At 32.8% G+C, this 23,218-nt stretch overlaps 1 protein-coding gene across 1 annotated transcript in view; it reads left to right on the forward strand.

The window, feature by feature from the left end:
- The window catches only part of LOC105726773 (pancreatic alpha-amylase), a 28,079-nt gene extending 21,061 nt beyond the window's left edge, over nucleotides 1-7,018 (forward strand). The window contains exons 4-11 of the mRNA XM_064371071.1: nucleotides 357-554; nucleotides 1,002-1,232; nucleotides 1,910-2,043; nucleotides 2,836-2,958; nucleotides 3,053-3,152; nucleotides 5,101-5,219; nucleotides 5,330-5,455; nucleotides 6,791-7,018. Coding sequence (XP_064227141.1) covers nucleotides 357-554; nucleotides 1,002-1,232; nucleotides 1,910-2,043; nucleotides 2,836-2,958; nucleotides 3,053-3,152; nucleotides 5,101-5,219; nucleotides 5,330-5,455; nucleotides 6,791-6,980 — 1,221 coding nt within the window. The 3' untranslated portion in view covers nucleotides 6,981-7,018. The remainder of the gene's footprint in view (nucleotides 1-356; nucleotides 555-1,001; nucleotides 1,233-1,909; nucleotides 2,044-2,835; nucleotides 2,959-3,052; nucleotides 3,153-5,100; nucleotides 5,220-5,329; nucleotides 5,456-6,790) is intronic.
- Nucleotides 7,019-23,218: the final 16,200 nt, after the last annotated feature.

The following is a 23,218-nucleotide window of genomic DNA, read 5'->3' on the forward strand; positions in this document are numbered from 1 at the left end:
AGAGTACAGGCTTTCTCCTGGTGACCAACTGAAGTTTCCAAAACAGTAACCTTTCCAGTCGCAACTGAGTTTTGTCTCCCTGAAATGGGCTTTTTGTGTTTCCTCCTATTGATGGTAGTTTCTGGATCTCTCAATTTATCATTCCTATAAATATTTGCCCGGCGTCTAGATTGGATGTAGGTATTTAGTTCATATTACTTTCCTTTCACATTTGACTTTTGGTCTTGTAGGGAAATAGTTATAAGATATAAGGAAATATTTTGGAGTTTTATTAACACACTATAAACTTTAATCAAAAATGCTTTAAATTTCTACCTCTCTCTAAGTCACACTGAAGGAGAAACTTTGTTTTCCAGGTTCGTATTTATGTGGATGCTGTAATTAATCATATGTGTGGTAGTGGTGCGGGTTCAGGAACAAGCAGTACTTGTGGAAGTTACTTCAATGCTGGAAATAGGGATTTTCCAGCAGTCCCATATTCTGGATGGGATTTTAATGATGGTAAATGTCAAACTGGAAGTGGAGAGATTGAGAACTACAATGATGCTAATCAGGTAATTTTTTTAAGATAGTGATCTGATTAAGAGTGATATATGCCTTTTATTATAGACATGCAGCTAATTGAACTCCCTTTTAAATACTATTATAGATCTCTTAGGGACACAGGTTAACAGGGTTGACTACTTTAAGAGACTCAAATCTATGCTTTTAAAATGTTAACTATCGATTCAAGATTGTTTACTCAATACACATTTGCCCACCTTTAAAAAGCTCCCAATCAGTTAAAAAGCTCATCGACTTTATTTCCTAAATTCTCTGTTTTCTGCTAGATAATATTTCAAAGATACATCCACAGTAAGATGTCAACGTCCTCAGTGCCCAGTGTAAAGAAGTCACTGCAGAATATCTATTGATGGATAACTGAATCAATGAATAATCAAATGTATTCTCAGGTGAAAATGATGTTTTGTGAATCAATGACAACATTTTTATCTCAACAGGTCAGAGATTGTCGTCTGGTTGGTCTTCTGGATCTTGCACTGGAGAAAGATTATGTGCGTTCTGAGATTGCCGAATATCTGAACCGTCTCATTGACATTGGTGTTGCTGGCTTCAGACTTGATGCTTCCAAGCACATGTGGCCTGGAGACATAAAGGCAGTTTTGGATAAACTGCATAATCTAAACACTAACTGGTTCCCTGAAGGAAGTAAACCTTTCATTTTCCAAGAGGTACATCAATACATATATGCATAAAGATGTCATCTTATTCATTAGAAAAACAATGGCAGAATCCCTTAAAAATGCAATTTATGTAGCTTAAGGACTGAGTCATTTATATAAAACAGTGTTCTCTAACCTCTTCTTCAGATACAGCATATCTAATTATCACAACAGGTTTTATGGAGGTACACAGAATGTAGGAGAATGATAATAGTTATGTCTTGATTTTCTTTGGAAAATGAAAAGAGTTAATATTTATCAAAAATGTCAGTCAGATAGTAAATGTTGTGTTAGTGTGAGCTGTTCCTATGATTATCATTGATGTACAAGACTAAAAATTAGGTAATTATTCTCACAGGACAACAGGTAACCTTGACATCATGTTTCTTTCAATATTGTAGTGCATACTTCATCAAAAAATAAAGAATAAAAGAATATTACCTGTTGAGATTAAGAATAAGAAAACCATTGTGAGCATTTCATTTCACAAATAGGACTGGGCGTGGTGGCTGCTGCTTTCAGTCTCAGCACTTGGGGAAGCTGTGGAAGGAGGATTGCTTGAGGCCAGAAAAAAAAAAAGAAAAAACAAGACCAAAACTAATAATAAGTAGTATATAATATCAACATATCAGTTAAAATACTTAAAGTCCTTATGAAAATTGTTATTTTTCCTAAATTTCTACTAGGTAATTGATCTGGGTGGTGAACCAATTACAAGCAGTCAGTACTTTGGAAATGGCCGGGTGACAGAATTCAAGTATGGTGCAAAACTCGGCACAGTTATTCGCAAGTGGGATGGAGAGAAGATGTGTTACTTAAAGTAAATAAGTACAACTTTTCCCCTGAATTATTGCATAGATGTATTAGTCATAGTACCCCAGTGTGAGTTATTTTCTGGAAGTTTCTTATTCAGACAACTATCAAGGAGTCAGTTTTTAATGATAAGTGTTCGAGTGCCCTGAACCCTAATCAATCATCTGTTGTATTTAGAGTGTCTGTCTTAAGACAGTATGCCTAAGAACCCTAAACAATCCCTGGGGATTTTCCTAAGTATGAGATGAATATACTAGATTTGACTGATGTTTGCGTATGATCTTTTAAAGCCAGGTTATCATTAAAGTGATCCCATCATTTGTAAAGTATGTACAATGTGTCTATACTGTAGAACTTCCATATATTAACTAATTTAAAGTATTCAAATATATTATAGCAATATAGTATTGAAGCCTTATTTTAATCTAGTTTGACATTCTTTATAATGTGATATGGATATTGATCCTTCTGGAGTGCCTCTAAATTAGAATATGCTGAAACCTCCAAAAGGACATTTTTTAACAACAAAAATCTTATATCTGTAATATGAATAGAATTCAAGAATTACATACATGTATATACAAATATGGGCTGTACATGTAGGTTACTCACGTGTGTTTGTGTATGGTGTGTGTGCACATATACGTGTGTGTGTGTGTATATATATGTATCTGACAGAATAACCATTTACTTAGAGAGTTTAATCTTCAGAGGCCATGCAGAAAGAGATGCACGGTCAAGTTATTCTAAATCTATTGTGAAATAATACATAACTGCATATCTTATTTTTCAAAAATAGGAACTGGGGAGAAGGTTGGGGTTTCATGCCTTCTGACAGAGCACTTGTCTTTGTGGATAACCATGACAATCAACGAGGACATGGGGCCGGAGGAGCTTCTATTCTTACCTTCTGGGACGCTAGGTAGAAAACAAAGTGCTCTATTTTTTAAATACATCTTTTAATGATGGTCAGAATATTCTGTGATTCTATGGTAATGTAATTATGTAACTTTCAGGCTGTATAAAATGGCAGTTGGATTTATGCTGGCTCATCCTTATGGATTTACACGAGTGATGTCAAGCTACCGTTGGGCAAGATACTTTGAAAATGGACAAGTAAGTTTTGGAGTTATTCAAAATATCATGATTTCAAGAAAAAGGAGGAAATTTTGTTCTAACTTAATGTGACCACTATTAATTCTATATATATTCAAAAATATTTATTAAGTGTAAACCTGATACAGGGCTCTGATTTTAGTAATGCCAATTATATTAAAATAGCAAAATGTATGTTCTTTGTTATCAAAGAGTATGCAACCTGTCTAAGAAATATGACAAACATCCTCCTAGCCTGCAGAAAAAAAAAACACTTAAAAATAAGAGCAAGATACAGGGAATAAAATATGGACTTGCAACACGTACCTCCCTTGGGGTTGATATGAGGATGATACATGTCAACACTTCTAGAGAATTTAAAACATCATCTGCCCTGAGTTTGAACAATATAAATATTTGTTAAATACTTTTTAAAAAGTTATCTGGAATACAAACCAATGATTCAGTTGAGCTGAGTTAAATAGGGAAAGTATCTTATAAGAGTAAGGAAATTATATGTACTAAAGAATAGAAAGTTATGGAGTATTCCAAGAAAGGTAAGAATGAGAAAAATATTTGGGAATATGGTAAACACATTAATCTGATGAGTAGTTTCAGAAAGGAACAGAGAAATAAGAGTGTAAAGATATCTGGAAATCTAGTAGAAGGTTTTCTTTGAAACTAAAGGGTTCAGAAACAGTGACATACAGAAATTTCACACTTAAAGCAGAAATTCCTCACTCCTCTGAGGCACACAGTTATCTCTCTTGCTTCTTCTAGATGCCTTTCAATTTGAGAAGTCCACTACTTTGTATAGCAACTCATTCTATTGTTAAACAGCTTTAATATTTAGAAGATGTACCTTTATATTGAGCCAACTTCTTATGATTTCTATTAATTGGTCTTATTTCCGATGTTAGAAGTCAGAGACTACTATAACATTTTCACTTTGCCAGGACAGCTGCATGCTAAAAATTCTTAGTTTTGTTTGTTTTTCACCATATGACATGATTCCAAGGTCAACACTGATACCCTTCCTAGAGTTATTCTGTTTTTTTTTTTAATTAATATTTTTAGCAGTGCCATTCAGAAAAAATATTAAAAATCTTGCCTATTTTATTTAAAATATTTGGAAGTATTGTTTTGTACATTTATCTAAAAAGAAGTATAAAGGACTATAAAATTTATTTAGCACATGTCATATTCAAGGCATTTTCACATACGTTGTTTAATTTTTATAGCAGAAAAGCAATATTCCCATTTCACAAATGAGGAAACCAAGACACAGAGAAATTGTGTATATTGACTAAGTTTTCTTAGTTACTAGTAATGGAGCCTATGTTTTAATACTAGTGTTTCTGATACTAATACCTGCCCCATTTCAATGACATCACATGGCTTACCATGATGTTAAGAAACCCTTGCAGGTCAGGTGCAGTGGCTTTTACCTGTAATCCCAGCACTTTGAGAGGCCAGGCGAGAACATCAGCTGATCTGAGGAGTTCAAGACAAACTAGGCAAGCTAGCAAGACTTCATCTCTACTGGAAAAAAAAAAAAAAAAAACTAGCTGCCTGTGGTTGTGGCACACCAACACTCCCAGCTACTCGGGAGGCCAAGATGGGAGGGTCGCTTGAGCCTGGGAGATCAAGGCTGCAGTGAGCTGTCATTGTGCCACCTTTCTCCAGCCTGGGAGACAGAGCAAAGAGGCCTTTGCAGTTCTTTGAAATGAAAAGGAGAGGATAATAACGTGCTACCTTTGCTTGAAATATAGCAACAGAGAACCAGAGGATAGAGAGATGAAGACCCAGTAGAGGGCTGTAAAAATTAATGGAGGCATTGGATTCTAGAGCAAGTCACTGACTACAGAGACACAAATAGCAGGATAAATTGCATTTGGTGTGAAGGAGAAGAAAGAGGCAAATACATTATGTAAAAATTTGACTTTCCCCTCCCCCCTCATCAATTAAGGATGTTAATGATTGGATTGGGCCACCAAATAATAATGGAGAAATTAAAGAAGTTACTATTAATCCAGACACTACTTGTGGCAATGACTGGGTCTGTGAACATCGTTGGCGCCAGATAAGGTGAGAATATTTATTTAGACATCTCCTCTTCTAGTAAACTTTCTTTAACGTTTTATTGAGAACAGTTGAAGTTTAAGAATGTGAATGTTTTATATGTTACTGTGTTTTAGGAACATGGTTATGTTCCGCAATGTAGTGGATGGCCAGGCTTTCACAAACTGGTGGGACAATGACAGCAACCAAGTGGCTTTTGGGAGAGGAAACAGAGGATTCATTGTTTTCAACAATGATGACTGGTAAGTAAATATCAATTAAAAATAAGGTTTTGTACCAGCATGTTCTTGGTTTATTCTTTTTTTCTGTACATTTCCTTTTATTATATCTGAAAAATCATTTAGTCAGTGGAGCAAGAAGACATAGAGATAAAAAATGGGCGGAATTCAAAGGACGATGGCTCTTACTTCTTTGTTCTTGTATTTTCATAGGGACTTTCTGTTGTAAGCAGAATCCTTTCTGTGCACCCTCGCAGTATCTTATGCATATACAGAATGCACACATATATGCTCACCTACACGTGCCACAAAATACACAAAGTAGTTAATATACAGATTGTGAAATCATTAAAAGAACATGTCTTGTAGTCCTGCTTTTTTAATCATGGAAAAATGCTGCCTCAATATTGAAATGTCTTTATTTCTAGCTCTTTTCCTCAAGGACTACTCTACTGAATTTTGTGGTGTATTTTATTCACTTCTCTATCTCCTTGTGACAAATAATATTTTTAAAGCATATGTATGAACAATATGTATCTGTGGTTAATGATTTGCCTCAGGAGATTTGGGTTTTAGTTCTGAAACTTCTCATTGTAGACCTTTCATCTGTGATGCTTATATCTTTTGCCTGTAGGATAAATGATTCTCTAACCTATAGCTCAGAACACCTCCTTGAAAGCAGTTGAAATGTGTCTGTCAAAGGCCAACTGATACTCATACATAGCCCATCCTAGTCTAAATTACATTTCACTGTAGAAAGATACATACATACATAAATATATAAGTCAAGTCGATCTCTTTCTTGCCAAAAGGACCCATGTCTAGTTCTTTAATTTCTTTCCTTTGTGGATGAAAATACCAAAAGAAATTTATGTGAAAAAGCTTTATATTTCAAACTATCACTTCTTCATAGAAATGCTAGGTTGTTTGTATGTACACCCCAGATTCTTTGTAACCTCATGGGAAAGAACGAGATAAAAAAAGAAATACCCTTTACATTTTAAAAAGTAATCGTATTAAGTTCAGTTGAGTACAAATTTGGTTTACCAAGGTAGCACTATTATCAAAGTGTGACCATTCCTGCCAATCTTCACTGATATTCTTCAACTTTGATATTTTGGCAATACTTTCCCTACTGACCAGGGAATTGCTAGGTATTCTGTACGGTTACTTCTGGTCCTGGGAAAGCTATTTGCATCTAAGCATATTGCCTAGAGAGGCATATGGGTTTTCTTCTTAATGAAACCTTGACTGCCTAGAGTTCTACAGCATAAAATTATGCTGTTTATTCGTGTTAGAGACAGTCTGCATTCTTGCTTTTTGTTGTATTGAAGTTAAATCTTAAATTTTGTTTTACAGGTCACTTTCTTTATCTTTGCAAACTGGTCTTCCTGCTGGCACATACTGTGATGTCATTTCTGGAGATAAAATTAATGGCGATTGTACAGGCATTAAAATCTACGTTTCTGATGATGGGAAGGCTCATTTTTCTATTAGTAACACTGCTGAAGATCCATTTATTGCAATTCATGTTGAATCTAAATTATAAAACTTAAATTAAAAGTACATATGCAAAACATTAGCAAAGTGTGTTTCTTTTCTTACATTTACAATACTTCTTATATTTCATTGATTTTTGATAAAACGTGCACCAAGTAATCAACTTGAAAATCTCAGAATAGTAAGAATAGTGTTAAAAATCTCACGTAATTATTAAACAATTATAAGATAATTAAAATCTACCTGTTGTTATGCTTTAGAAGACTAACTTTAACCTATTTGTCAAAGGAGTTTCTATGATCTCAGAGAAGCAATTTAACCAATATGTTTGTTGTCATTAGCCTCATTTACCCAGCTATGGACCTCTAATTTCTGTCATTCTGTAATCCTTCCAGAGAGTGTTTTTATCTGTTATTTACAGATGGATGGTTTAAAGTTGATATCCATCCAAAGCTGGCCCCGTTGTATGCTTTTTATGATATACAAGTACTTTTGCTGTTAATAAGGTTTAAAAAATAGAAGAAACCCAAATTATAAAATCCACAGTTCTTATCTCTATTGAGCTCACTGGAATCTCCCCCTACTTTCTCTATATTCTCTCTTCTTTTTCATATTTTTTCTATTTGCTTTGACTTGGTGTTTATGACTTTTTGTCCTTTTTCTTATTCTACAATAGGAAAGTTTACTTAGGGCTGCCATGACACCATGCTGTCTAGGTTTTCTTCTCAATACTCTATTCATTCTTCTTCATCTTAACGTTAAACATGGAATTCACTAGGGATCTCATCTAGTTTTCTTTATAACTCTCCCTTTCTTTTTAATGTTTAAATGAGAACATAGAGGCCATAACTCAGAAGTGTCTCTTCTTTTGACCTATAAATATATCTGTCCCTGCCACAAAGCAGATTCACTGTGCATTGGTACCACTTCAGCTCACTCATCTTGGGCTACAATTTCTACTACTTGCATAAGTCCGGTGAGAGAGAACATACACACAAAACGTTACACGAAGCAGGTTTATTGCTTACAGATAGGCATCAAGAGACACAGAAACCTGGGATTCATGAGGAGCCAGCCTCCCAAGACTCAGACAATTTTCCTAGAGCGGGTGCAGTCTCATTTGCACGTGCCCTATTTGTACCTCATCTAAGGGACCCCGAAAGAAGCCCGCCCCCTGTTTTATAACCTGGGCATCAAGTGATACAGTGGGCTAAAGCACTGAAGGAAATGCTGTTCTAAGAGACAAAGTAACAGAGTCTGAGCCTTATCGCAGGATGCTGCATTCCCAGCTCATTCTACAACTATTCTTGAGAACCGTAAGTGAGAGAAGGCAAAGAACTGGGTTGGCCCAAGGCCACTTGGAGAGCTGTCCTGCATTTTTCCTTAGCATTTTCCTTTTTTTCTCCTCCTACAATGACGAAAGTACACCTCATTCTAAGAAAGGCCATTTTTCTCTACTTATGTTAATGATAACACTCCATTTTTATCTTTTGGAGGACTTAATTTTTTCAGATTATCCTCCCTCTTTTGATTTAGCAGGTTTTCCCTTTCTTCTGCATCGTTCCTCTCAGATTTCATACATTACAATATTCCCACAAAAAATATCAATGTCTGCCCTCAGATATCCTTTTGGGTATATTTCTTTGCTCATTTTCTTATTTCATTTCCTAATCATATCTCTGTTTTTATCACATTTATCCTGATGTTATTATTACACATTGCGTTTTTGTATCAAAATATCTCATATACCCTATAAATATGTATACCTGCTAGGTACCAACAATTAAACATTTTAAAAAGTGTATTTTTCCCGGTGAACCAAAATATTTTACAGTGATAATTTTTAACATATCATAGTGTGTTGGAATAATCACAGCTTTGGAAAAAAAAAATATAGGTACAAACTTTCAAAGATGACAGGAGATATAGATCTTTCTTGATTTAGTGCATTACAATATGTCATTTATTACCAACATTTCATTGACAAATTTTAACACAAAACATATTCTGGAAATGATATGATTATAGGAGTTATAGGAAGAAGCATTTTTTCAGACTGTGATTATTTTAGGCTATGAAGAAAGGAGATATTTTCTCTATGATGTCTAATTTGGCTTGATTATTGTTTTATAAATTATATATTTAAGATATACACAAACAAATTCCTTTTAGTAGGAAGGAGAAATTTTTAAATTTTCTGTGTAAGATGACTATGTAGTAAAAAAGATTACAAATGTGCTTTTTAACTTAGAAAAATAATCTCCCCTTCTTGCTCCAAGAAAAATTGAAATGTTTTGTGGAACCCCAATGTACAAAAACTAGCAGTGAAGTTTTCTATCTTTCAGTGGATTGAGGTAAGGTAAGTGCCTGCTCCACCATTTTCCACCCCGTCCTAGATGACTTGAAAACATTTATACAGCCATAAAATGTTGCTTTTAAATTCAAGTATAAAAAAACTTTAAAATGTAATATTTTTATATGTTTTATTTTAATGTCTTACATGGAAAATGTTTTTGAAAGGTTAAAAGTTAAAAATTTTAAGAGTATTGTGAAATAATCTATTCACATGTGGAATTCTTTTTACTATTTTCCAAAGCATTTTTTTATATTTAATTGAAAACGAGTTGAATATAACTCATAAGTAGTATAAACATGTTTAAGATTTCATTTTCTACTGCAATAATGTTATATAACAACCTTAACATCATGGTAACTTTAAACAATATATATTTTTCTTGCTTCCAAATCTCCAGGTTATTTAAAGGCAGTTCTTCTTCATATTGCTGTTTGCCTGGGATTTATTCCAGGCTGTGTGTTGGAGTTAGGTCTAATCTATTTTATCCCTGCACTTCCCAGTTAGAAAGGCTAACAAATTTCTTTGGACTTCAGTCACTTGGATTGTATTTGTCATTCAAAGCCAGAGCATTTATCCTAACACCAATTGCTTCTTTTTGTTCTGTAGTCTTTTTCCAAAACTCTCTTTCCCTGGACTCTCTTTCACCTTCTCTGACACACATGTCTCCTTATGTCTCCAGGGTCTTCTTCTATTTCCATGTAATCTAATTTTTTCATCATGTCCTGGACTCGCTAGTAATTCACTTGTTCTTCTTCCTGAAAGTACAGACTTGTTGAAAACAAAATGTGTTCTTTAAACAGCAGCTTTGTTTTTTCATTTAGATATTAACTTCCAGATTTAAGCGAAAATAAGTTCTAAGTTTTATGTTTCATTGTGTGTCTAAGACTGACACCATTTATTACTGTGGCACTTACAGTTTGCTTTCAATGTCTCCATATTCTCTATCTGAAAGGCTGGGTACCAATCTCATGTGTGATCATATTTCTCAGAATCATGCAGTACCAGCTATTTTCCTTCTGTATATTATGGCTACTGAGGTGCCTGTTAAGCAGCCAGGAGAAATTGCCTTTTAATCTATATAGGAACCAGCCTCTTTCCTTCTGATGATAATGCATTTTGTTAAAAGGCCATGCTGTAGTGAAGTCCTACTTTCATGCCAAAACCACTAATGGAACTCATCTACCTACTATGGGTGAAAGCTCTTAGTATGCCAAAGTCTTGTTTTGTTTGGGAAGAATCGCTTTCCCTCAACAGTGATATGCTACGTTAGGTCTCAATCATTGTTGCCTTTAATCCAAATTTATCACAAAGATTTTCAGTTATTATGCATAGTTTCCTTCTCTGGCTGTAACCATCAGTCTATGGACCTGTCAAACCACAACATAAAAAGTCTGAGGTCTAGAGGCAGTATTTACTTCTCAGAATCATTTGTTTTCCTTTATCCTTTGATAAAGTTTTACCTTTCTTTATGAGTTTTTTCCCCTTATGATTTCCCAGTTTCTTGAGAAAAAGGAAGTTCTTGCCTCCTGCAGTCTTTCTCATTAGTTGATTTATACCATCCAGTACAGCTTCTGATCATGTTGAGAATTCCACTATAGAGAAAGAAAACATTTTCGGTTGCATGTATTAAGTTTCTTGGATTTCCATAGGCATTAAACTTAATTCGAGAATACAACCTCATGACCTTGTCTTATTCTCAGAACAAGAATTATATCACTATTTATATATTACAGTAAACCCTGTAGGCAGGCAGGAACACTTCAGAATTCTCAATGAATTCATCACTAGCTGTTAGAAATTACAACACTATTATAATTATTTCAATAATAAGACATTGTTATGGTCTGAATAGGAGCCCTTAAAATTTATATGTTGAAATTCTAACACCTGAGGTGATAGTAGTATTAGGAAGTTGGGTCACAAGGGTGGAACTCTTATCAGTGCTGTTATGAATAAGATGCTTGCCTATTCCAACAAATGAAGACCCAGCCACAAGGTACCCTCTATGAACTGAGGAAGTTACCCTTCACTAGACACAAAATCTGCTTGATTTTGAACTCAGTCTTCAGAACTGTGGAAAATAAATTTCTGCTTTTATAAGCCAGTTAGTTTATGGTATTTGGTTATAGTGGCCAAAACAGACTAAAATAGACAATTTTTTTTGCTTCCTCTTTGAACTCTCTCAGATTGTTGCTTTAAATTTACTTTAGTGCCTAACCCTGCTCCAAGCTCCCTGTCCTCCAGCACACATGTATAAATAATTCTGATGGGAACTGACATGTTTCACTCAGTCATTCAAATGTATTTATTATGTTGTCAAAATATGTAGCATTGTTACAATGTTTAAATGTCAACACATATTTTGAAATATATGCTTTAACACAGTACTGTGATTATTATTAATATTTAGTAACTTACCTTATCATACCTGAACTCAAAGTTTTTCACAATAACCCTGCCTTATTTGGGACTGAATGTGCTAAAGTATGAAGATCCTACATCTAGTCCAAACTGATTCCTCTGGTAGTCTCGCAATGAAATCGAAGCCGCAGAATTATCTACTCTATGCTTATTATCTTCTTGTGGCTGATATTCTGTGGTTCTACATATTGCTAATATCTATTAACCTTAGAATAAAATGTCATATTGAAATTGAAAAAAGATATTGGAACTTTGCTAAGAAAGATTGCTTTTCAGACAATGAGATCTAAAATGGAGCCTTTGTTCCTGGTAGTATATTTTACAAAAATTGGGTATTACTGTAGGAATTCTTCTGTACAATTCTATCTTAGACACTTGTATTCCATCAATGCCAGTCCTCTCTGTATTTTAAATTGACTAGGATTTCTTTTTCATTCTTTGTGTTTGACAAGTATTATTCTGCTGAAAATTTGTTATTCATGTTCCAACAGAGAATAGTTTCTTTTTTCTTTTAACTCATTGGAAAGAATATTTAGAGTCTCTGGATATAAATGATATGGTACAATTGGAAAGAAAACACTGACATTGTAATTGAGATATACTAATTAATTAGGACAATATTAATTGAAGACATTGTTTAAGTATTTCTGTCACAAACTGACAGCAATACAATGCACAGCACCAGCAAGTTATAATAGTAGATATGAAAGATAAAAAGATAAATTAGGTATGGCATTTTCTTCAGAAAACTTATCATTTAGTGCAAACTGGCCAATAGTTTCTTATGCCTTCAGGTAATTTTACATTTGATTCTCTTGTTAATCCAACATATAGAAAAATATTAATTCAAAGTATATATTTTTAAAGGCCCACATATTCTAATGCAGTATTTTTTGCTGTCTCCTTGAAGTGAATTAAATTCCTTATCACTGACAATAAAATTTAACTCCATAGAATCTTATTTAAAATAGTTAAAAGTGAACACGAAGGTTAGTTTTGTTTTTCCTTTATTACCCCCTTTTTCTACCCTTATACTTGCCTGTGTCATTCATATACTTTTAGAATCCAAAACAGTAATTAAAAATGTAATCATTTGCTTTTCAAAAGCTTTTTGTATCTTTCCAAAGTTAATATAGAGCCTTAAAAAGGTTTTTAGTTAATGCACACACAAAAAAATCAAACATATAAAATTGAAGCAAATGTTTTTGGTAGACTTCTTCAAGCCATAGAAATCTCAGTTATGGCAGTGAAAGGTCTTTTTAAATGTTTCATTCTTTTACATTTGAAGATATAGAGCAAAAGTATTTTCATTACAACTCTCTCTTTAATAAAAACAGAAATCAACAAAAAGAACAATATCTATAGGAAAATAACTTCTTCATCTATGTTAAAACTATGAGATTTCTAGCCCAAGTAAATGATAAGAACCAACATAGAAATACTAATAGAGTGAAATCTGGACTGATACACAAAGAAAATAACCAATAAATTTGTCCATGGCACAAATTTCTTAGAAATCTTGAGGTCTTTAGCCTTAAAGATCTAATCAAATATTTCTTACTTTGAACAGTGAGCTACTAAGATGTGGTGGGCCTTCAGACTATACACAAATCTAATTTTAGATTCAGAAAGTATTGTAAGCAATAGCAAGGAGTATGTTTGATGGACAGCTTGTCAATTGTTGAACAAACTTCATTCAGCAGTGTGAGGAAGTAATTACAGGAGTTAGTCTGGAATCTATTCATTCTTTTTACTGGCAAATGCCTCAGGAGTAAGACTAGAAGGAAGATGACCTGGTTTAATCTGTTTGTCAGCTGAACTTCTGGTGAAAGGGACTACTGATATTTTCTAGAATGAAGAGAACTTATCTCTGAAATACCCTTTGCAGGTTGTTCCTTGCTGTAACAAATTCAAAGATTATTTCTTCTTGATCAATTTTGCTGTCAGTTCTTAATTTTGCTTTTTTTATTTCATGTATTTTATTCTTTAGCTCCAGACTTTTAGTTTGGGTTCTATTTTTTCCATCTCTCTGTTGAACTTCTCATTTTGTTTGTGTTTTATTTTTTCAATTTTTAGCTAAGTTACCTATTTATTCTCTTGTAACTCATTACTCTTCTTTAAAATAATTATTTGACATGAAAAACTATGCAAACATGTCATCAAGATAGGAACACATAATTTTCCAGTAATTGATCCCAAAAATATAAAAATCTATAAATTGCATGACAAAGATATCAAAATAAGTGTTTTAAAGAATTCCCAAATTTGAAGCAAAAGGGAGCTAAAGAGCAACATGAAAGCATATAACTCATTGGTTAAGGTAAATATATTAAAAATACAGAACACTCTAATAGTGTAATACTGGCATATAGGTCACTTTTATTGCTGACATAAAAGCTAAAATGCCAAAGTAATAATAATTGTAGCTACATTAATTTGTTAATAGATTCACAATATTAAAAAGATATAAAATGTGACATCAAATATATAAAATATGGTGGGCTGAGTAAAATTATAGAGTTTTAAATGTAATCAAAATTAAGTTGTTATCAGTTTAATATATGTTGCTCCAAATAGAAGATATTATCTGTAAGCTTCATGTTAATTCAAAAGCAAAAACCTATAGTAGACACCCAAAAGATAAAGAGGAATCAAAGCAAGTCACTACAGAATATCATAAAATCTCAAAGAAAGACAACAATAGAGGAGTGAAGGAGCAAGTAATCTAATAAAAAGCTAAAAAACAATGAACAAAATGGCAGTTGTATGTTCTTACCTATCAATAATTACCTCGAAGATAAACTCATTATATTCTATAGTCAAAAGCCAGAATGGCTGAATGGATTAAAAAACAAAATCCAACAATATGCTGCCTACAAGAGACTCACCTCAGCTTCAAGAACACACAAGGTGTGAATGTAGGCGATGAGAAAATCTGATATTCCACGCAAATTAAAACCAAAAAAGAGCATGGATAGCTATCTATATATCAGGTAAAATATGCTTTAAGACAAAATAGTAACAAGAGATAAAGATGGTCATTATATAATGATTAAGGGGTGAATTGATTAAAAGGATAAAACAATTGTAAATAAATATGCACTTAAAATTGGAGCTCCTGAAAATATAAAGCAAACATTAGTATCTGAAGGGATAAATACACAGCAATACAATAATATTAGGAATATAAGAAACTCTATCGATACGGTTGCAATTATCAATACTCCACTTACAACAATGGATAGATCATTCAGATAATCTGTAAGGAAAAAAGAATGAACTCGATCTACACTTTAGACCAAATGGACTTGACAGATGTATATGCAGCATTTCAGCCACAGTAGGAGAACAGGTGTTCTTCTCAAGCTAACAAGAAACATCCTCCAAAATAGAGCATACTTTAAGTCACAAAATGTCTTAATACATTTAAGAAGATTGAAATTGTATCAAGTATCTTTTTTGACCACAGTGGTATACAAGTAGAAATCAATAACAGGAAGAAAACTGGAAAATTCAAAAACAAGTGGACATAAACAACACAATTCTTAACAATCAGTGGTTTAAAGAGGAAATAAAAAGGAAAATTTTAAAAAATTTTTGATACAAAAATGAAAATACAACATACTAAAACTTGTGGGATGCAGCAAGGCAGTTCTCAGAAGAAAATCTATAATGACAAACACTAACATTAAAAAAAAAATCTCAAATAAAAAATCTATCATTAAACCTCAAGGAACTAGAAAAAAAGAAGAGCAAACTAAGCCCAAAGTTAATAGAAGAAAGAAAATAAGAAAGATTAAAGCAAAATAAATGAAATAGAGAGTTGAAAGATAACAGAAATTGAAAGATAGTCTGTGTTCATCAATGGGAAAAATCAATATTGTCAAAATGGTATTATCCAAAGCAATCTACAGATTCAATGTAATCCCTATCAAAAGTTCAATGGCATTTTTCACAGAAATAGAAATAAATCCTAAATGAAATTACAAAAGACCTTAATTACCTAAAGTGATCTTGAACAAGAAGAACGAAGTAGGATTTACCACACTTAAGCTCTATTACAAAACTACAGTAATAAATAAATAAATAAATAAACATAAATATGTGCATATATATATATGTGTGATACTGGCATGAAAATAGTCACATAGAAGATGGAACAGAATAGAAAGCCTAGAAATAAACCTACATCAATATGATCAAATAATCTTCAATAACATGTCCAAAACACATAATGGAGAAAGGATAGCCCCTTGAATAAACAGTGTTGGAAATACTGGAGGCCTACATGCAAAAGAATAAAATCGGACTTTTATACCATACACAGAAATAAACTGAAAATTGATAAGAAATTTAAACATAGCATCTGAAGTCAAAGAATGCCTAGACGAAAACAGGGGAAATCCTCCATAACATTGACATTGGCATGATTTTTTGGATATGAATCCCAACGTATAGGCTAGACAAACAAAAATAAACACATGGGACTTCACCAAACTAAATGGTTGCTGCACAGTAAAGAAACAACAAAATAAAAAGTGATTCATGGAATAGTAGAAAATACTTGCAAACCATATATCTGTTAACAGGTTAATATCTAAAATATATAAGAAAGTCCTAATCAGAAAACAAATAACCTTATTAAAACATGAGCAAGAAACCTGAACAGACATTTTTTAAAGAAAGACTTACAAACGGCCAACAGATGTATGAAACGTTGCACAAAATAACTAAACATAAGGGAAATATGAGCTGAAACCATAATGAGATGTCATATTACACCTTTTAAAATGGCCAGTAACAAAAAGCCAAAAGATAAATAGTGTTGACAAGAATGTATCAAAAAGAGAACCCTTACAGAGTTTTGGTGGGAATGTAAATTAGTACAACCATTATGGAATACAGCATGGAGGTTCCTCTAAAAATTAATGGCTTGCCATATGATACAGCAATTGTACTTTTAGGTATAAAAATACATATCTGGTTGGGTACAGTGGCTCATGCCTAAAATCCTAGAAATTTGGGAGGCCAAGGCAGGTGGATTTCAGGGTCAGAAGTTCAAGACCAGCCTGGCCAACATGGCAAAACCCTGTCTCTACTAAAAAATACAAAAATTAGTCGGGCGCAGTGGTGGGCACCTGTAATCCCAGCTACTTGGGAGACTGAGGCAGGGAGAATTGCTTAAATCCAGGAGGCGGAAATTTTAGTTAGCCAAGATCGCACCACTGCACTCCAGCATGGCCATCAGAGCCAGACTCTATCTCAAAAAAAAGAAAGTATATACCTTTTATATACTTTTCCTTTTATATACAATGGGAATAAAAGCACTATCTTGAAGAGATATTTGCATTCCTGTATTCATTGCAGCATTATTCACAAGAACCAAAATGTGGAAACAATCTGCTGATAGATGAGTAAGTATGTAAACTGTGATATCTATCATCTATCTATCTATCTATCTATCTACCTACCTACCTACCTAAAATGGAATATTATTCAGTATAAAGAATGAAATCCTGCCATTTGCAACAAAATGAGTGAGCCTAGAGGACATTATGTTAAATGAAATCAGCCAGACAGAGAAAGAAAAATACTACAGGTACAACCAGCAGTTACACGATGAATAAGTTCTGGAGATCTAATGTACAACATGGTAATTACAGTAAATAATAATATATTATATACTTTAAGTTCACTGAATGTATATCTTAAGTATTCTCTTTCTCCAACACATAGTAACTATGTGAAGAGATGAATATGTTAATTAGCTTGATTGTGAAAATCATTTTAAAAATATACTTGATGGGGACAGTGAGAAGAGAGTGAGGGTCAAAACACTACCTGTTGAGTATTATTCTCACTATCTGGGTGATGAAATCATTTGTATACCAAACCCATGTAACAAACCTGCACATCTGCCTCCTGAACCTAAAAGAAAAATTAAAAATATTTTTTAAAATGATATCAAATTCCTATAGGAGCTCCAGATTTGTTCCAAACAGTAGCGAGAAAAGTAGACCAGGGATGGAATATATAAAAGAGTAGGCAAAACTTAAACCATGTGTGTAAGACAATCAATTCTATATACCTCAGCAACTCCTAGGGTCATTACCAAATAAAATAACTGATGTATCATAAGTTTTAAACTAAAAACAACACAAATGCCTACCCTCAGTAGAATGAATAAATAACTTTTTCTTCCCACAGTGGAATACCACACAGTAATGAAAAATAATGGGCTGTTGCTACACACAACATAGATGATTCTCACAAATTACAAATTGACTGAAATAAGTCAGACTCAAAAGAATATATATAGCAAGTTTTCATTTATATGAAATTGAGATGCAGACAAAACTAATCCATCATGATAGGGTTCAGAAATGATGAACTTTGTTGAGTAATTGGTTGAGAAAGGGGAACAGAGAGAGGTGTGGGAACTGGAAGTAGTCGATATTTGCTTGATTTGAGTGGTGACGATAGGGATACATACACTTATAAAAATTATAATGCTATATGCTTAAGATTTATGTATTTTACTATTTGTAAGATATATATTAGTTGAAAAAAATGCTGCAGTGTAAAGGCAATCAGAAAAAACATGCTAGTTACAATTGTAGCTTTTGTTTATTAAACAAGCATTTGAGTATTCTTTTGATTGGTAGCTAGCAAGTTTATATTAAGCATCATTGCCCTGGATACTTTTTAGTATGTACCAGTAAGCATTACCTTTTGCAATGAGGGCTAATTAAAAAAAATCAAAACATCACATTGTACACATTAAATATATATAATTTTTATTTGTTAATTATACCACAATAAAGCTAAAAATCTAATTAAAATGAGTTTGAAGAAATTGTAAGGAAAATGGGATAGAGAAAACTATGACCTTAAGAATATTCATAGATAAAAAAATAAAATGTTGATAGAAATATATATTGTTATATTTCAGAAAATTAAAAAAAAAATGCTGGGCTAAAAGTTTCCAGAGACAGAAAATAACTAGTTCTCCTGTGGTAGATCAAAATGAGATTAACATTGGAGTACTAGTGTGAAGCAACAAATAGAGTCTGGAGTCAGATCTGAAAAATACAATATATTTGCTAAGTAAAGTGAAACAAGCTATTTAAATGTTTTGGACCTAAATTTTCTGTCTGCAAGTTTGTTGAAAAAAAACAAATAGGCTAATGGAGAACTTGATTTACAGGGAGTGCTATATTATTACGTGTTATTAGAAAACATAACAGTGATATTGAAAGTTTGAGTACTGTAGAAAAATATTTTAAAAATCGTTTTTGAAGTTATAGATATATTTATATTACTTTAATAATTTGCACACTATAGGAAGAAAAGCTTGCTTTGCACAAGTAACATTTTGCCACATGATCCCTAAGTCATCATGAATTTTTAATTAGATTGACAATAATAAAATTTTGTTATAGAAGAGGAATTTTTTTGTTAATATATTTGTACATACACATGAGGAACATGTGGTATTTTGTTAAATGCCTAGACTTTGTAATGATCAAGTCAGGGTATCTGGGGTGTCCATAACCTCAAGTATTATTTCCATATGTTAGGAACGTTTCAAGTCCTCTCTTTAGCTATTTTGGAATATATAATGCATTGCTGTTTATATATAGTCCACTTACTGTGCTATTAAATAGTAGAACTCTTTTCTTCCAACAAACTGTATGTTTGAACTTAGTAACCAATCTTTCTTTATCACTCCCATCTCCCAGAAACCCTTTCCAGCCACTGGTATCTATTACACTATTCTCTACCTCTGTGATATCAATTATTTTAGCTTCCACATAAGAGTAAGAACATATAATACTTGTCTTTCTGTGCCTGGCTTATTTCACTTAACACAATGACTTCTAGTTCCATCCATGTTGCTGTAAATGATATGATTTCATTTTTTTAATGGACAAAAAGTATTATATTGCATATATATACACCACATTGTTTTTATTCATTCATTCGTTGATGGACACAGGTTGATTTCGTATCGTTGCTATTGTGAATAGTGCAATAAATATAAGAGTGTGGTTATCTCTTTAATACACTCATTTCTTTTCATTTGGATAAATAGCCAGTAGTGAGATTACTGGACCATATGATAGTTCTACTTTTATTTTTGAGAAGTCTTCACACTGTTTTCCATAGAAGCCATACTGCACCACCAACAGTGTAGACAAGTTCCCCTTTTTACCCCATATTCTCACCAGCATCTGTTATTTTTTATCTTTCTAAGAATAGCCATATGCCTATGGGTAAGATATTATCTCATTTTTTATTTTGATTTGCATTTCCCTGATGATGGTAATGCTAGGCATTTTTTTTCATATACTTACTGGTCATTTGTATGTCTTCTTTTGAAAAATGTCTGTTCGTGTTCTTTGTCCAAAAAATGATTTCCAACTTAGAATTGTGCAGCCAGACAATCTTTAAGTCATGATTTCTGGGGTAAATAGATATTTATCATATGCAAAAACCTAAAACAATATAACTTTCCTGTACCTTTTCTCCCCAAAATGAGTATTTAACTCAGAAAAAGAAAAATAAGTTTCCTGAGATAGAGGAACTCCACTATAGAAGAGAGGCTAAGGGAATTATCAATATAATGACAATAGGGCTCCAGCAGCTAAAGCCAGACCAATAAATATTAGATCAAGACGATAGTAGACTTTGAGAAAAAGATGTTTTTTTAAAAAAATAGAAAATAAAGTTGATATATTATCTGACAGGTTTGACCATATGAATAATTGAAAGACATTTTAAAAAGTTGTTGGAATTTTGAAACAACCAGGCAAATTTGAAGATGCTCAGCAAATAAAAATTTAACCTTTATAAAAAGCAAAAACTATTGTCTAAGAGAAGCAATGAAATATAATCACGCATCATCACCTAAGTATATTTTGGTCAATGATGGACTGCAATAGAATGATAGCTACACCATATAGCGTAGGTTTATAGTAGGCTACACAATCTATGTAAAGCAATGGATGGCTGTATTGGTATAATATTTGGCTCTGAATGAAAAATGTTTCTATAGTCACAATACTGAAGATAGTAAATTTGAATTGAACTAATAAAATCATTAGGGAATACAAGAAACAGAAAATATGTGTGAGGGATATATTAGAGTGCTAAATTGTAACCTTCTATATTTGGGAATTGATTCATAATATTCATGAGAGGGACAGAGATTTTCATAACAAATTTCTCCTGGAAAAATAGAAGAATCCTTTTTCGGCACCTCATATTAATTTATAATTACCAAAGGTCACCAGAATTGGAGTTCCAAAGGCGGTTCTGGATTCAAACTCCTAAAATCACTAAGTACTGAAATTATTTTGGAAACAACATTATTTGTAATTTAAAAAAGAAACAAACAAAATACTATATTGCATATAAATGCAAGGAATTCTAACAAAGTTTTGAGCTTGTATTACGACTTTTTATAGCATGAGTTTCTTTCACAAAATACAATTCTTTTCCAAAACATATATTTTTTCCCAATTTTAACTTTTCTGAAGTCACAAGCATAAATTATTTGCCTATTGTAAATCTATCTTAGGTCAAACTCTAGGCAGTCCTGCTGTAGTCACTCCATGCTGTTAATATATTTTGGAAAATGAGCAGCTGTCTCTCACTGCACCTTGTGGATTTGGAGAAACATGTATTCCACAGCATTACCAACATGATGGAAAGAGCTTAATTTTACTAATAAGTGTTATATTAGGTGCTTAATTTTCTTATTGTGTACTATGGCACTTTGAAGAAATAGGTGCTCCTAAAGAAGGGCAGAGAAGGGCAGAATTGATGGTGGGCTTAATCTTTAAGAATGAGGTATGTCTGAGAAAAAACTCTATACTAAATATCCGTTCTGTGTTTTTCTTTGGACTATGTGAAAATTAAGCTTACTGTCTTGAATTTCTCATCTCCTATTTTTGACTGTAGTTCTTTAATAGTAATGGAAATGCACATAAGGAAGATAAATATTCAAGACAATAAAAGGTAAGAGTGGCCAAGCCCCTCTGTTGCTATATGAGTGGAAGAGCAGTATTCTTCAAAACATTTATGGAATGTGACAGATAGTGAAGAAGTGAGTGGTGGCTGACAGTGGAGGTAGTGAGTATCTATATGGTAGACTATTCAGGGATAGCTATGAAATAAATGTTCTTCCATATATACCAGAGAATGGTGTTGCTTATGTTTGGAGATATAATAAAATAATCCCTATAAAGATTTTGTACTCTCTTTTCATCTCATATACTTCAGATAATACCTGATATCACTTTGTCTTTGATGTAGAAGGAGGGACACAGGCCAATATGGGGGTCCTAGCGTGAGTTCCAGTTCATTCCTGGAAGCAAAGATTTCTCTGAACTCTCCTAGAAGTTTAGGCACAAATCAAAGTAGGTCCAACAAGGTTCTTGTTGCTTTTGACCTTGTGTCTTCCATCAAATTAGTTGAAGTAGATTTGGAACAGGTTTGTATTATTTAGATCATCTTGGGTAGATTTTTAGAGTCAAGACTGTATTTTAATACATGAACTTTGAATCTAAAAAATACAGTAGATTTATTTTGAGAAAAATAAATGATTTATCTTGGAAACATTGGCTGCTCATAGAATCAAATCATCTGCATTATATAAATACCTTACATGCTGCTAGGTCAGGCTTATCCATGCTTTTACTGCCATCAGGTCCATCATTACAAGTCACCCAAAAAAATGCTGACATGTTGCCAATTAAGGCGAGTCTTCCTGTCACTACTGTCCTAGATTTTATTGCCTTGGGATGAATACTGTACAAGTATGAATCAACATGGGACTCATAAAAAAAAGCTAAGAAAGTATGTTCAGTATAATTTTGGTCAGGCAAGGCTACATTTTCAGAGTTCCAGAGATTTTGGAGAACAAAAATTAAATGAGGAATTGGCAGTGTTTCCAAAGGGGGAATACCTCAGAGAGCTGTTTAAAAAAAATACTTTCACAATTTATTATTGAAAAATCATTGTATTAATATTAATTGGAAGTTTTACCCATAAATATTATAATAATTTGAGAAAAGCCCATCAAAGTAACAAAAGTTGGGAAAGACAAATGTTCAAATACTTATTCACAACTAAGCATACATTAAATCTTTAGCACTTAGTATCCTATCTGATACAAAATGGCTTTCAATAAAAATGGGTTGAATGAATTGATGAGTGAGTAATTAAAAGAAAATGTAGTTCCTCACTAGATACTAATATACAACCTCTGAAAAACCACCTACATGCAAATCAATATAAATATATAGTACACAAATATAACTGAAAAGGGACAACCAATTTTTCACATTGGTAAAAATAAGGGTTTTTGAGTGAGGCAGACCTAGGTTTTTTGAATTGAATCTCTGCAATGTGGTTGTGTGGCTGTGGATAATTTATTTAACTTCTGTATGCTTTTATGTACTTAACTAATAATAGTAGATAATATCTGTCTCATAGAGAAGTTG

This window comes from Aotus nancymaae, unplaced genomic scaffold, assembly GCF_030222135.1.
Source record: "Aotus nancymaae isolate 86718 unplaced genomic scaffold, 86718_ANA_hifiasm-v0.15.2.pri h1tg000117l, whole genome shotgun sequence".
Classification (NCBI taxonomy): domain Eukaryota; kingdom Metazoa; phylum Chordata; class Mammalia; order Primates; family Aotidae; genus Aotus; species Aotus nancymaae.